The 14,247-nt window shown below is 35.5% G+C and overlaps 1 protein-coding gene across 1 annotated transcript in view; it reads left to right on the top strand.

The window, feature by feature from the left end:
• Window positions 1-14,247, top strand: part of ZZZ3 (zinc finger, ZZ-type containing 3) — a 33,760-nt gene that overhangs the window by 13,413 nt on the left and 6,100 nt on the right. Inside the window, exons 2-8 of the mRNA XM_010015452.1 lie at window positions 3,076-3,214; window positions 5,126-5,273; window positions 5,356-5,474; window positions 5,765-5,836; window positions 6,014-6,115; window positions 7,457-7,552; window positions 12,014-12,166. Coding sequence (XP_010013754.1) covers window positions 3,076-3,214; window positions 5,126-5,273; window positions 5,356-5,474; window positions 5,765-5,836; window positions 6,014-6,115; window positions 7,457-7,552; window positions 12,014-12,166 — 829 coding nt within the window. The remainder of the gene's footprint in view (window positions 1-3,075; window positions 3,215-5,125; window positions 5,274-5,355; window positions 5,475-5,764; window positions 5,837-6,013; window positions 6,116-7,456; window positions 7,553-12,013; window positions 12,167-14,247) is intronic.

Below are 14,247 nucleotides of genomic sequence, written 5' to 3'. Positions count from 1 at the left end.
GTAGGGCCAGAGAACTAAAAGCCTGTAAAATCATGTGAAAACAGTAGTGGTTCAAAACTTAAAAGAACATATGTAGCCATATTATAAGACAGTCAGTTAGAAAGTCATGTTGGAATGTAAAAGGGAATGCAATGGTTTGGAGACAGTGCAGCAAATCTGAAGCACCTGAATACGGACTAAGCAAACTATGCATTTCAGGATTAGTATTTTCAGGTTTTTCTTGCAATGTAAGACTCCAAAATACACATTTTGGTGCATTTCAGTACTTCTGATATTCATTTGATAAAATTGCAGTCTTATTCCTGGCTTTCAGAATATATTCATTCATATGAACTGAATATGTATGTTAAAGTAAATAGCTCCAAGATAATACTTTTCTTTAGCAGAGTTAAAAAGAGTGCTAGGAAATCTTTTTGTCTGAACAGCTTGTTCAAATCCCCCCTTTTCTCTCTTGAATTATTTCATGATAATAGTCCTGTATAGGCACAGATCAACATCACAGGGCATGTTTTTGAATGATCCTCACATTTTTCTAATACTGTATGTATTTTCATGAAGACCAGAGGTATCTTTTCTGAACCCTTTATGTTCAAGTCAGTGATTGCTTCAGTGAGGTCACGTGAATGTTTTAATGAGGGAAGTAATTAGAGTTCAGTGTTCTTGTTTGGTTTGTTATTTCTCCCAAAATGTAATTTCTTCTCTATCCATTCAGACTTAATTGTTTAAGGCCACTTCATTAAGATGATTTCTTCCTCCACTTTACACATGATTATCATCATTAAATTAGTATTTCATTGGAATCGCCAACATTTGGTTGCCTTTTTTTTTTTCTTCTATGTATGTAGGTTTTTAAATAAAATTATTATTTTCTTTCATTTGGAAAAGCAATTACTGAAATAATGAATAAATGAAGTCAAATGGCTCAAGAAAAGAAAGGCAGGTATTTAATGAACTTAATCTTAAATGCAGATTTTTGTGCGTGCTACTAAGCCTCTGTTACCATGACTAGGGGTAACTGCAGAGTCTTGTATAGGAGCTTTGCCCCCTGCTGATAGAGAAAGGCTTTCTGTTGTCCAGGTTAAATCATCTCCCCAGATATCATTCAGCTCTTCTGAGTTGTTACAGCTGCACCTACACCAAATGCGTTAGCAGCCTGCCTATGTTTCATTTCTCTGGAGCATGCAAGGCAGGCTTCTGCATAGGAAGTTCTGTCAATCCACCTGAGCATGGACAGATCCTGCCCAGCACAAAGCTAGGCAACACGATCAGCTGTTATTGGTAAAAACTGAGATCTTAATTTCACATACGGTGATTCCTGTAAGCCTGTAACACTCTGATCTGTGATACTGTCTCAGGCCAGTTTTGATGTGCCATCACTATGTTTGTAAGTTATTTCTGAGTTCATTTTTCACTGGTTCAAGAATAGCCCCATTAATTATCTTCCTTCATGTGAAATTACTTTGTTTAGAAGAAACTGAAGCACAACTTTCAGTACTGAAAATACTCCTCTACTGTTCCAGTATCAATGGCCTATTTAACAAGCATTTTAGGATTTAGTTGTGTATAACCTTGAATATGTGCAGACAAATCTAAATAATAATGAATTCATAACATAATTGTATCCTACTGTTTTTAAACAAGCTCAGTATTTTTGTTTCAAACTTGAGAACATATGGTTATGTTTTATGTTTTCAAATATTATAATTGAGTGGAAAGAAAATTACTCTTTTTCATGGGGAGGCAGCAGTTTAATGTCTAGGTAGAAACTTCAGTATTTGATAGTACAAAGCCTGTATTTTGCCTTCAGCCTGTTTATGTCCCTCCACTTAAAGCCTTGCCCAATTACCAGTGCAGTAAATTGAAAAACTTCCATTAGCTTAGTAACCTCTGGATCGTTTCTGTAATGCATGTGGAATTCATTGTGTTAGGCTTGTCTTTGTTTAAGCAATAAGGGAATAGAAAGAAAATTTACTGTAGTAGTGAATAGATCTTATCTGATTTTATTATACATTAGGTTGTGTTTTGTGCTGAACTAATGTACAGTTGTAATATTAAATGTCAGAAAACATGCATGAAAAAAGTTGATATACAGTAATTTGCAACAAGGAGGCCATGGGTGACTATATGATTCAGAAACTGAAGTGGACAACTCTGAGTGTAATGCTAATAAAAGGTATTAAATGCAGTAACCCGTTTTTAAAGGCTGTGTTACAAAATAGTATTATTTCCTGACTCTGACTTAGCTTTATAGAAAACAGTTTGGGAAACATACATTGTTGGGTAAGGTATGATAGTCACATCAGTGACTCTCAAATATATCTGTTAAATAGACAATCAAGATTGAGTGTGAATCTGAGACAGCAGGTTTGAGGGAAGGCTGACATTTTCATTTAACTTGTGTATTCTTAGAGGAGTCTGCTTTGTATGTGTTTATTTTGCAAATTACTTATCTCTTGGTTTATTGTTACATTTTATAAATGATTCTTACATTCTGCTGTAAGGTGAGGCTTCTGTGAAATGATAGATGCAGTTTCTAAGACATTCCTGTCCACCCTGTGGGTGGTTGAGTGAAATGTTAAAATTCTATGATAGAGTCATTTGTATTGGTGTAGAAGGAAGCAGATTTTTAAGTAAAAAAAAAAAAAAAAAAAAAAATTGTTGGTTTTTTTTGGGTTTGGGTTGGTGTTTTTTTTTTTTTTTTTTTTTGGTTGGTTGATTTGGTTTATTACCTTTGTAAGCAAAGGTTGTTGGTCATAGCTATTGAGAACATGAATTAGGTTGTCTCTGATACCATACTGTTCTAGCTAGCATAGAATTTGCATTTAAAAGAAATCACTGTGTGTTGTTTTTTTGTTTGTTTGTTTGTTTTTACTGGGTTTATATAAACTCACCTACTACTCAAAATAGATTTGATATGATTTTTTTATATAATTCAGTAAAAATGTCTATGAACTGTTTCAGATAAGCTGTGAAATCTGGTAGGTTCTAGTAGGTAATCATGGCTAGTATTTAGATGGGGGGTGGTGTCACATTTTAAAGATGAATTTAGTGAGACATTTTCCTTTGTCTCTGTAGTTATCAGAGACTGTTACAGACGATTGCTGTACTCGAGGCTCAACGTACTCAAGCAGTTCAAGACCTTGAAAGTTTAGGCAGACACCAGAGAGAAGCGCTGAAAGATCCTATTGGATTTGTGGAGAGACTCCAGAAGAAGGTATTTCAATGGGCTTTTCTTAAGTCTTACTTGGAGGTGGTTCTTTTTTTTAATAACTAGTAATTCATCATCTATAGAAATTGGAGTTCTGTATATACTTGCATAAACATTGAGTTTAAAATTCTTTATCTGCTGAGCAAATGTTGCTCTTTGTTTTCTTACTAAATCTGTAAGACGTGGGTCTGCAATGGTTTTATTAGATATGCTTTCATTCCTTTTTTTGGTACATAGAAATATAATCTTTAGATTTCTAATTGTAGTGTAGGCATTTTAAGACAACCTGGAACCTACAGGTGACTGGAAGTAGTTCATATAAAGCGTCAGATTAAGAATTCATAACTTTCTCATTAAAGAAACTTGTGCTATGAGTGTAAGTTGATAGGGTACGTTTTGAAGAGCAGGAAATGTAGTTCTTAACTTGAAACCAAAATGAGTGCTAGAAAATATACCTGAGTTCTGACCTCACTTGGAGTATTGTGTCCAGTTCTGGTGTCCTCAACATAAAAAGGACATGGAGCTGTTGGAGCAAGTCCAGAGGAGGCCACGAGGACAATACGAGGACTGGAGCACCTCCTGTATGAAGACAGGCTGAGAAAGTTGGGGCTGTTCAGCCTGGAAAAGAGAAGGCTGCGTGGAGACCTCAGAGCAGCCTTCCAATATCTGAAGGGGGCCTACAAGGATGCTGGGGAGGGACTCTTCATTAGGGACTGTAGTGGTAGGACAAGGGGTAATGGCTTTAAACTTAAACAGGGGAACTTTAGGTTAGATATAAGGAAGAAGTTCTTCACAGTGAGGGTGGTGAGGCACTGGAATGGGTTGCCCAAGGAAGTTGTGAATGCTTCAACCCTGGAGGAGTTCAAGGCCAGGCTGGACAGAGCCTTGGGCAACATAGTTTAGTGTGTGGTGTCCTTGCTCATGGCAGGGGGGTTGGAACTAGATGATCTTAAGGTCCTTTCCAACCCAAACCATTCTGTGATTCTATAATATTGAGGAGAATTAATTTTGATTAGGAAACACTTTATTTTGAAGCTTTAATAAAGACTAGTAACAGGGATACTGAAAAATGCTTAAAGCTTGAATGTGTTCTTGCTGCCACATCTACCACTGGCAAACGTGCTTGACCTTCTAGTCTGGTAGCATGTTATATTTCAGTGAAGAATAAGTGTTTTATGGCGCTCTTCTCCTAAGTTTGTTGACATCTAGGTTTAAAGAGAGATCTGATGTAAGCCCATTGGTTTCAGTAGTTGTCTTTCCATTAGATTTTGAGATGAGTTAATAGCATGCATGATGTAATAGTGTTCCATTTGATAATCGTTGTACAGGGACATACTGTTGATAATTGGAGGTATCTGATGTAGTTTTGTCTCAAAAGAATGATATTCATAAGGTTGACCTTTGAATATCAAAGTGCTGAGTTTTGCAACAGCTGTGTTTTAGGCAGAAGACAAGGAAAGCGGTGTAAAATACAGGTTAGGTTTATCAGATGATGAAACTCCGAATCTTACCGTTTCCTGTGTTAAAAAAGGTACAGATCCTGGGCAAACAATATGTTTAAACAAAACAAAAGATACACAGTAACAGGATTTGGAAGTCAGAAGAATATAGTTGAATGACTGACTGAAGTCAACTGATTTCAACTGTGAAATACATGCTTTAAAGATTTATGCTCAATAAGCCATCATTGACCGTGCCGCTGCATATTTTATGTGCACTGTTGTGTATTATTTTTAAAAGACATCTCCTTAAAAAGACTGTGTGCTGTATAGCACTTGAAAAATTCTGATTTTGAATTCTGCTGTTAGCTAAAAAGCAGTGTCAGTTTTCATAATCTTTCAGGATTTGTAATTTTTTGTTGGATAGACAGCAGTTACATCAAATATTGCTTTTCATTTCTTATTCTTCTTTTTTCAGGTTGATATGGGTCTTCCATATCCTCAGAGAGTTGTTCAACTCCCTGAGATTGCCTGGGACCAATACACCACTAGCCTTGGAAACTTTGAGAGGGAATTTAAAAACCGAAAACGTAACAGTAGGAGAGTAAAGCTGATTTTTGACAAAGGTAAAAGGAAAGTGGGCATACGTTACAAGAAGATAAAGACCAGTGTGGAGGTTTAATAATTCCTTTTTTGTGTTGCTTACAGTAGGTATACCTGCAAGACCAAAAAGTCCTTTGGATCCCAAGAAGGATGGAGAGTCTATTTCGTACTCTGTCTTGCCTTTAAGTGATGGTCCAGAAGGTTCTACAAACAGTCGTCCACAGGTAGTTGTTACAAAAGGAAAGATAAAATTTTACAAAATAGTTTTTTGGGTTTTTTTAATATGGGTATGTGGATAATCCTACATGTTACTTCAAACATTAATATTGGTGATAATGTTATTCATGTACTCAAATCAGACAACTTTGGGTTTGGGCAAAATTTAGTTCAAGTTTTCATGGGTTTTTTTTGTTTGGTTTTGGTTTTACTTAAGAAGGAAAAGGGTTAAAATCAAGTTATTGTAACTGTACTTTTTCTAAATACATGTTCCATTTTATATACTGTATTTAAGCAGATGATAAGAGGACGACTTTGTGATGAGACCAAACCTGAAACTTTTAACCAGCTGTGGACTGTAGAGGAACAGGTAAGAGCAAACTCTTCCATTTTGTGGCTGTAGTAACATACATGAGAATAAAAGCAAATTTTCTAATAATGTTTAAAGCACTTAGAAATTCAGTCACCTGTATGTAGATACTCATCTTTTGACAACTCATACCGCTACTAGGAAAGATGTATTTGTGTTTTTTCCTTGTTGATTTAGAAAAAACTTGAACAATTGCTCTTGAAGTATCCACCAGAGGAAGTAGAGTCCCGACGGTGGCAGAAAATAGCTGATGAACTGGGAAATAGAACAGCAAAGCAGGTAACAAGTAAAACAGTTTGAGAAGTAATCCCTTTTCTTGACTTTTTTTTTTTTTTTAAAAAAAGCTTTTTAGGAAGTTCTCATAACAGAGTATATCCAGATCTGTCTTCAGCATCTAAGTGATTTATTTCTAATTTGAGGGTTTTTTCTGTCAACACTCCCCCCAATTCATAAACTGAGGGATTAAAAAAATAGGGTTTATTTTTTATAATGTTCAAAAATAAAGCAATAGCAATTATTTGTCTAGGAAAAACATTTGACTGCTTGGGCATTGCTTGAGTTGTGCTGTGGTAAAAGTGATGTCAGTCACTGCATCTTAGCAGTCGATACAGATTCATTGAAGATTTATTTGTAGATGTCTGGTTTTTTAAATAGCAATAAATGAAATCCAGTATCTTATTAGCAATCAGTTTTTCTTAAAAATGTAACAGCAAGGCCTGCATTTCACTAGTAATAATGTGACTCTTGATCTCAAATACAGAATTTTAAAGGTGCCCCAAAGCCCATGACAAAGCTTCCAGATTTAGCTGTTGATTAGATTTTGACAGCTTGCATTTAATTCTATATAGTTAGTGACACCAGCTGTTCTCAGGTTGAGTTACATTGGAGTGCTGAATTTCCTGCACTTCAATACTGCAGAATGGGCAGACATGTGAATACTCACAGACAGAAGAATTTGCTCTGTACTGGGGCTGAGATCCACAAAAGGACACAGTTATGGAGTCATCGAGTATACCTGCATCTGACTTGTTTGGATTTTTCCCTTAGAATGACATCATTTCACCCTTTCAACCAGTACTTAAAAATGCCGATGTGCTGTTTTTTAAGTGTATTTTAATTTTTCTGTTTCAGTTGTGTGCTTTCAGATAAAAGTACTTAAGTATTTCACTTTACAAGATTACCTCATCTCTGATCATATCTATGCTTACAGGTATACCTCCATACCTGAAAAAATACATGCTTGCTTATTTTATAAATAAAATGTAGAAATACTTTCTGTATGCTGTGTGATTTTTCTGTCATTGTTAAGAAAGAGTAAGTTTAGCTTCAGCAAATTTCGAACTACTGAAATTCATTCCATTCTATCACGATTTTTTGCTAGATTTCCTGTGTACTTTTCAACAATGCTACTATTTTTTCTTTGAAGTCTGCCTTTGAAGTGTCTGGAAATACTACAAAAGCAATATTTTAAGACAGATAATAGTTAGAGTACTTGTTGCACAGTAGAAAATGAGGATTTCTTGTTCTTATATTCTGAACCAATGTAGGAATGCTGCAAAACTTAGAAGTGAAGGCCTGTTACATTTCATCTGACACTCAATTGTCACGTTATTTTTCTAGGTTGCCAGTAGAGTGCAAAAATATTTTATTAAATTGACTAAAGCTGGTATTCCAGTTCCAGGAAGAACTCCAAACTTATATTTATATTCCAAAAAGGTGAGATCACAGCAGAGAAATTCTGTGTTTCTGTTTTCATTTGCGTGCAAACTGAGTCTAAATCATTACTATCTTCAATAGATTTAAGTCGTAATTAGTGCTTTCTTACATGCTAGTTCCAACTTGCATGTATTTATTTACTTAATAAAGTAATCTTTTGCTTTTGCCATTTGCACTGTAGAGTGAGTTGGGTGTTATTCTAGTTTTACATCAACATGTGTTAATTATGTATCTTTTGGATAATCTTGGGGACATGAAGTGTCAGAAAAGAGAACATAGCAGTCAGATTGCAGGCTGAACTAGCAGGGTTGAATGATTGGTCTTAGTGTACTTTTTTCTCATTCCTAAGTGTACGGTACATGATCTAGAAGAGGATGAGAACCCTGTGGGAAGAGAATAAAGAGCCCTGTAATTCATGTTGTATATGAATAAATAAAAAAAACCAAAACATAGAAAATTAAGGATAAGTGAACTAGCACAAGCATAGGCTTATGACTGAAACGTCATGTTTTATTTTGATTTGCAACAGATACAGTTATTGAACTAGAATTGTCATAGAAATGACCATTGAAGTTCAGTGCTTTTCATGATCTTGAAATGGATGAGGAAAGAATGAATATAGACCTGAGAAATCTTCTTAATTTGCAACAGAAAGTACTAGAATTCTGTTCAGACCAGTCATATATTTTGATTTAAATAAGGTACTCTTGGGTACTAGTGATGTTTGAAGAGAGTAGTCTCAGGTTCTGTGGGGGCTTTGTTTGTTTTGTTTGGGTGTTTTTGTTACCATTGTATTTACAAGTGTCTTTAAAACCTGTTAAAATGGTGTTTTGTAACACTACTTTTTTGCATCCAGGTGTCCATGATGTTTTCTGTTTAAGAATAGAGTAAGCCTTACACTGATTCTGAAAAAAATGCAATTTGCCCATTTAGTCCCTTGAAAGGTCAGGATCAAAAGTTACTGCCAGAGGGGCCTGATAGAAAAATCTACCACATCTCATCTTTAATGATTTAGAATGTTGCACATCCCCAGTTGTCTCCTAGTACTGCAAACAACAAGTGCTTGTATCAGGGGCTTTCCAGTTGCCATCCAGCGTGATAATGCCTTTTTACTTTCACCAGGATTTTACCCTACTATTCTGCTCTATAAACAGAGGCAGGGAAGGTGCAGGCATGACTCTGTCTGCCACCTTGTCTATTGGAAAAGCGCTTTTTGGCAGAAGAACCAAAAAAACCCAGCTGGAAACACTGATACCTTAAATACTGTGGTGAGATTCATGTGTCAGAGCTCTAAATTTTTGTTCAGTTTACTGTACTGTGGAGCGAATTTCAAAAGGAGTTGAAAATTTAGTTCTGAAAATTATAATGCTTTGAATTCTTTGTATCACCTTGCCATTTTAAATGACCTTAGTCACATGTCTTTTCTTCTCTCCTCTTAGTCTTATTTGGAAAGACTGTTACTATGGAATGTGAGTAATGCTGCCAGGGAGCAGATCACTGTATTTGAGAAGTAATGGGAATGCTTTATCAGTACCTGTGTGACATTTTAACCATATTTGTCACTAATTTGAAGAATGATCCATAAAATTCTTTAACCCCACTGCTCAGGATACAAACACAGCATAACCAAGAGTGAAACACATTTTTTATAGAATCATAGAATGGTTTGGGTTGGAAAGGACCTTAAGATCATCTAGTTCCAACCCCCCTGCCATGGGCAGGGACACCTTGTACTAAACCATGTTTCCCAAAATTATAAAATTCTTCACATTCTCATACTACGATGGTAATGTTACTGTCCTGCAGGCTTCTCTTAAGCTTATATTTAGACCGGATCTAATACTTACGTCTGTTTTCACAGTACGAGTCATATCCTTATTACCAGGTCATAAGAGTAAGGTCATTGTGCCCTGGTTTGTATTCAGGTAACATCTCCATTTTGTATTTGTATCCCACGTAAGAAAAAAAGGAGATAGATACAAAAATCAAACAAATAGCATATGTGTGGGAATTGAGCTCTCTGTCTGCTAACATAGCTGTCTACTAAGAGCACAGATTGACAGGCTGAAGTTGTTCTCAAGTCTCCAGTGCAGATAACATAATGTGACAGAAAGGAAATTCAAAGGGTTTTGGAAGCCTGGGTCATGCTTACACTGTGCTTGTCTTTATTTTGATACTGAGTATGCATGTTTACGCTGTAAACTGCAGTATCTGCTTAATTGCCAATAATACAAGTATAAAGATTGGATGCTATACTTCAAGCATGTATCTATGGAAGAATAAAAACCATAGATACATTTAATGTAAGTAATTGCATCAAAAGGGATGTTTCACAAGAAGGTTCTTGCATTTCTCCATGAGGATTGCCCAGGATGTTTTTTTTTTAAATGGTTACTGGGGAGGTGAGAAGCCTATTCCGTTTGTGAATGTCCTGTTGAAGTTACTATGTATATCTGCTCAAATGACATAATGTCTCTTCTGATAAGTGATACAGGAAATTCAACAGGATGCATCAGTTATTTTCCTGTATAACCTTTGTCTACTGTTGGTGAAAATAAAACCGAATCGGAGATTTAGGACTGTGTTAGTCAGTTCGTCAATTACGGCTTATCATTTTCAATGTAATGCTTATATAATATCATTAGTGCACCTGATTTTAAACTTAATCCAGAAGACACATTTCTCACAGGAAAACTGATTATTTTAACTGTCTGCTTTTATGTAGCATTTCAGTTCATCCTTCAGCAGAAGTAGACTTATGTTAAAAAGAGAATTCAAATCCTTAGTTAAATTCCTAGGTCACAACTGTATGCATAATAGTGCTGCTATTTAAGTACAGTTAGTTTTCCTTTCTGGATTTCCAGATTTACTATTGAATGGAGATCTGTTTTCTGTTAACAGAAAATTCAGATCACTGTGTTAGCTCAAGCTGAAATACTGTCTAACCTTATAAACAAAATTACTTGGGGGGGTGGGGGTGTGAAGTCTTAAAGGAAACCAGAAAAGCAGCAAAAACCAGGAAATCAGTGATCATGAGGCAGGTGGAAAAATTCTGCACAATGGATAGTACATCAGTCTTAGAATAAAATGTTCATTTTTATTTCATGCAGTGTAGTTCTGCAGATCTGAGATAGCAGCTTCCAATCCTAACTACAAACTTCATCCCTTCCCTGAAGAGTGAATGGAGCTAGTCTCAATTCCTTGTTACATTTCTGTGTGCATAAGTTACATTCCATCAAAGATAATTCATGTACTATTTGCGTTTACAGCTGTGCAAAACTGTAATAATGCTAGTTCCCTCTTTGGAGGTTGAATCCCTCTTTAGAGATAAATGGTTGTATTATAGTATAATAGGTTTGTAACTGATAGAGGAACCTTTGGGGTAAAAAGTCTTGCATAAAAAGAAAAAGTCTTAACTTACTGCAAACATTCCTTATGCTTTATCTGTGTGACAGAAGCTAGACACAGTGTAAGACAAGCCTCTCTCATGATCTAAAAAACCCCACTTTTCATGCTTCTGTTTTTTGATTCACACTGTTTTCTTTAAATTGAGGAATGTAAGATTTGACATTTAAGATGTCAAAATGCTGGTCTGGAAAGTAGCTAAGTAAAAAGTTGAGTCAGTTTCATTCACCCTAAATTCTTCTTTTTTGATATTTAATATTCTTCCATGGGGAATACGTAATGGGGGCTGAGTGCCTTTAAGTAATCTATTTTAAAACTGCCGTGCATTCTACACCTTCAGACAGCATTAAAGTTGAAAGGTTTTAGACATACACTAATGGAGTAATTTATCTCTTCTAATGTTTTTTAGGTTCCTTTTCCAGTCAGAGGCAATGAAAATCTTCAGAGAGCAATTCTTCCTTTACTTTTAGGAACCTTTTATGAAAGGAATGAATTACCTTTTCTTTCCCTGGGCTAGGAAAGAGATCTGGACAATTAGCCTAGACTTAGATTTTTGCAAGGCACGAATTAATATAAGAAGTTGATGATTAGTATTAAGTATGGACTGGTCTCTTGGATCTTGGACCCGTGCAAAGCTACTTCTTTGTTTAGTTTCACATTTCCGCCATTCATGACTCTTGGAAGTCTTTAAATATCTTTGCACTTTAGTTCTCAGTCTTCAAAATTGTAACAGCTTTATTTTCTGTTTTTCTATTGTTGTCAGTCTCATTTGTTTAGTGGTAGGGCTTTATGGTAAGGGCTTTTTCTTACTGCATTCGATAAAATACAGCAAGTGCACCAAAGAAGTGTTGCACTGTTCATCTGAATTCACTTGTTACAGGGGAGAAAAACTCCAGCTGTGTGAGGCTCTGATACAGAGGTTTAAGTAGAAATAATTGAAAAGATGATAGACTGTTTAGTGCAAAAGAGCAAATTTCTGGCAAGGTTTTACCAATAAGGATTACTTAAATAATAGCCAAGGAATGTTTTTAAAAATATATCATTTTTTCACTGTAGTCATCAAGTAGACGGCAGCATCCTTTAAATAAACATCTTTTCAAACCTTCAACTTTCATGACATCTCATGAACCTCCAGTTTATATGGATGAAGATGATGACAGATCCAGTTTTCACAGCCATATGGATACTGCAGCAGAAGAGGAAGTATCGGTATGTCATTTAAATCAGTCAGAGAATGTCTTGCTTACTGTCATTTTAGCTTGTTTAATGAATAATATGAAAGTTAAACACCTTTGCCATAAAATAAATATCATCAAGTCAGTATTAAATTGTGGTAAGATTCATTAGACATTTTGAATTGTAGATACATCATTCGTATAATGGCCTCCAATTGCAGAAAAGTTAGTCCAAATCAGAACAAGAAGCGTGGAAAGGAAGGAGTAAACATTTTGGTCCTGAAAGAACTCTAAAAAGTTTTAGTTGCTTATTTTCAAAAAGTGATTTGACATGAGATAGGTTTGAAAATCATATGAACTCTATAGTTAAGATTCTGATTAAGGATGTGTTTCAGAAAACTTACACAGAGCTCTGCTGAAATTTGAATGCTCTTGGCATCGTTTTTTGTCTTCCTTCACTAGCTGAATTAATTACAGACTTTTTAAAAATCTGCTTCAAAGCGTGAACCAACAGACTGAGTTGTCAATCAACAAGCAGATTTATGTGTTTTTAGAGGCAAATTCTGGTAGGCATCCTAACCCAATATATTGTTACATCGTGTTCCACTTTCCTAATTTATCACGTTAATAATACTACAAGAATTCAGATATGTGTCTTTCCCACTTACATACAGAATCATAGAGGGACTATATCTTACTGGTAGATGCTGGCTAAGTTTCACAGCTGGTGTGAATCACTGTGGCTTTACCGTGCTTAGACTAAAGTACTTGACTTGTTGAGTAATTTTTTTTTTGGTGTGTGAGCTTAGTGACATCTTGTGTGTGAAAAGCTTGTTGCATAACAGAAGTACTGAGGCCACCCAGTAAAAGTCCATTCGTTTCCTTTAGTGACTTTTTTACATGCACTGCATAGTCTTCTGTAAGTTATTAAATTTGCTCATCTGTTACTCTGTCCCAGCTTTACTCACATTTTGTATTCTCTGTCGGATAGTCTTTTGGTTCATCTATAGACGTTTCGGGTAATATTTCAATAAGAACCTTAAAAGGCCTGAAAAGTAAAAGGCTTATTAGAAGAGATGCAGGATACTGTTATTTATTTCTGTGGAACTGGTTTTGAGCAAACATTTCTTTGTTCTGTATTGTTTTTAAATACCTATTTTCTAACAGTTCTGAATATTTTCCTAAAACATTTTGGTTTTGCCAGTGTCCTAACTCTATTAAATATGACACCATAAATCAGCTGGGATTTATTTTAATTTGGCTAGCAGTTGCTGCTTTACATTTTTGCAGTGATAATGGTGGTAAGTAATAGTGGACTTGTCCCATCCCACCCACCACCACCCTGGGTTAAGCTTTTCTTCTCTAGTGTAGCCTTTCCAGCTGGATATTTTTGTGCCTTGCAGTAATGTAGAAAGACACAGGTGAGCTCAGTTACCAGAGAGCCCCATTATCAGTGCAAAATAGAAGCAATTTGAAAGAAAAAGGAGATAATGAACTATATTCAAAAGTAATGTACAGGATTCACTTCTAATGTTAAAAGTCAGGTCTCTTAGTGACAGTCACTGTCTTAGAGAAGAATGCTTGCATCAGCATGGTGGAGAAGAGATTCAGCGTAGCAAGAAAATTATAGGAAAGGTTTCCTTTGACTTCTTTACAATGGAAGTAACACGTGCTGTTCCCTTGTAAAGACAAAACATTTTGCCTGGATATTGCCAGTCAGATTGACTGGCATAACCATTCCTGCAAAGTTGTTTCCATATAAATGAGTTATTACCAAGGAAAGATCCTCTGATCTGAACAGAGTGAATTTACTTTTCTGTTATGATTACTGTATTTTGTGAGTAGTCTAGCTATTCTAGAACAACTACTTACTATTCCAGAACGAAGTGTCCACACAAGGAGCTATTCAATATACAGTTATTTTGTGTCAGGCAGGTTTTCTGAGAAAAACCTTTGAGATATGCATGGAAATTGAGTCCCTGTCATATATTAAGAGAATGTAGTTTATCACCACACAATTTAATCATGTCATATATTTTTTTTTTTAACATTTAGTCCTTTATATAGGTTCATAATTACAATTAATAATTGATAAGGCCATTAGAAATTTAGCCC

This window comes from Nestor notabilis, unplaced genomic scaffold (assembly GCF_000696875.1).
Source record: "Nestor notabilis isolate BGI_N333 unplaced genomic scaffold, ASM69687v1 scaffold7295, whole genome shotgun sequence".
Taxonomy (NCBI): domain Eukaryota; kingdom Metazoa; phylum Chordata; class Aves; order Psittaciformes; family Psittacidae; genus Nestor; species Nestor notabilis.
Note: the sequence above shows the minus strand (reverse complement) of the source record. Positions and strands in the feature narration are given on the sequence as shown.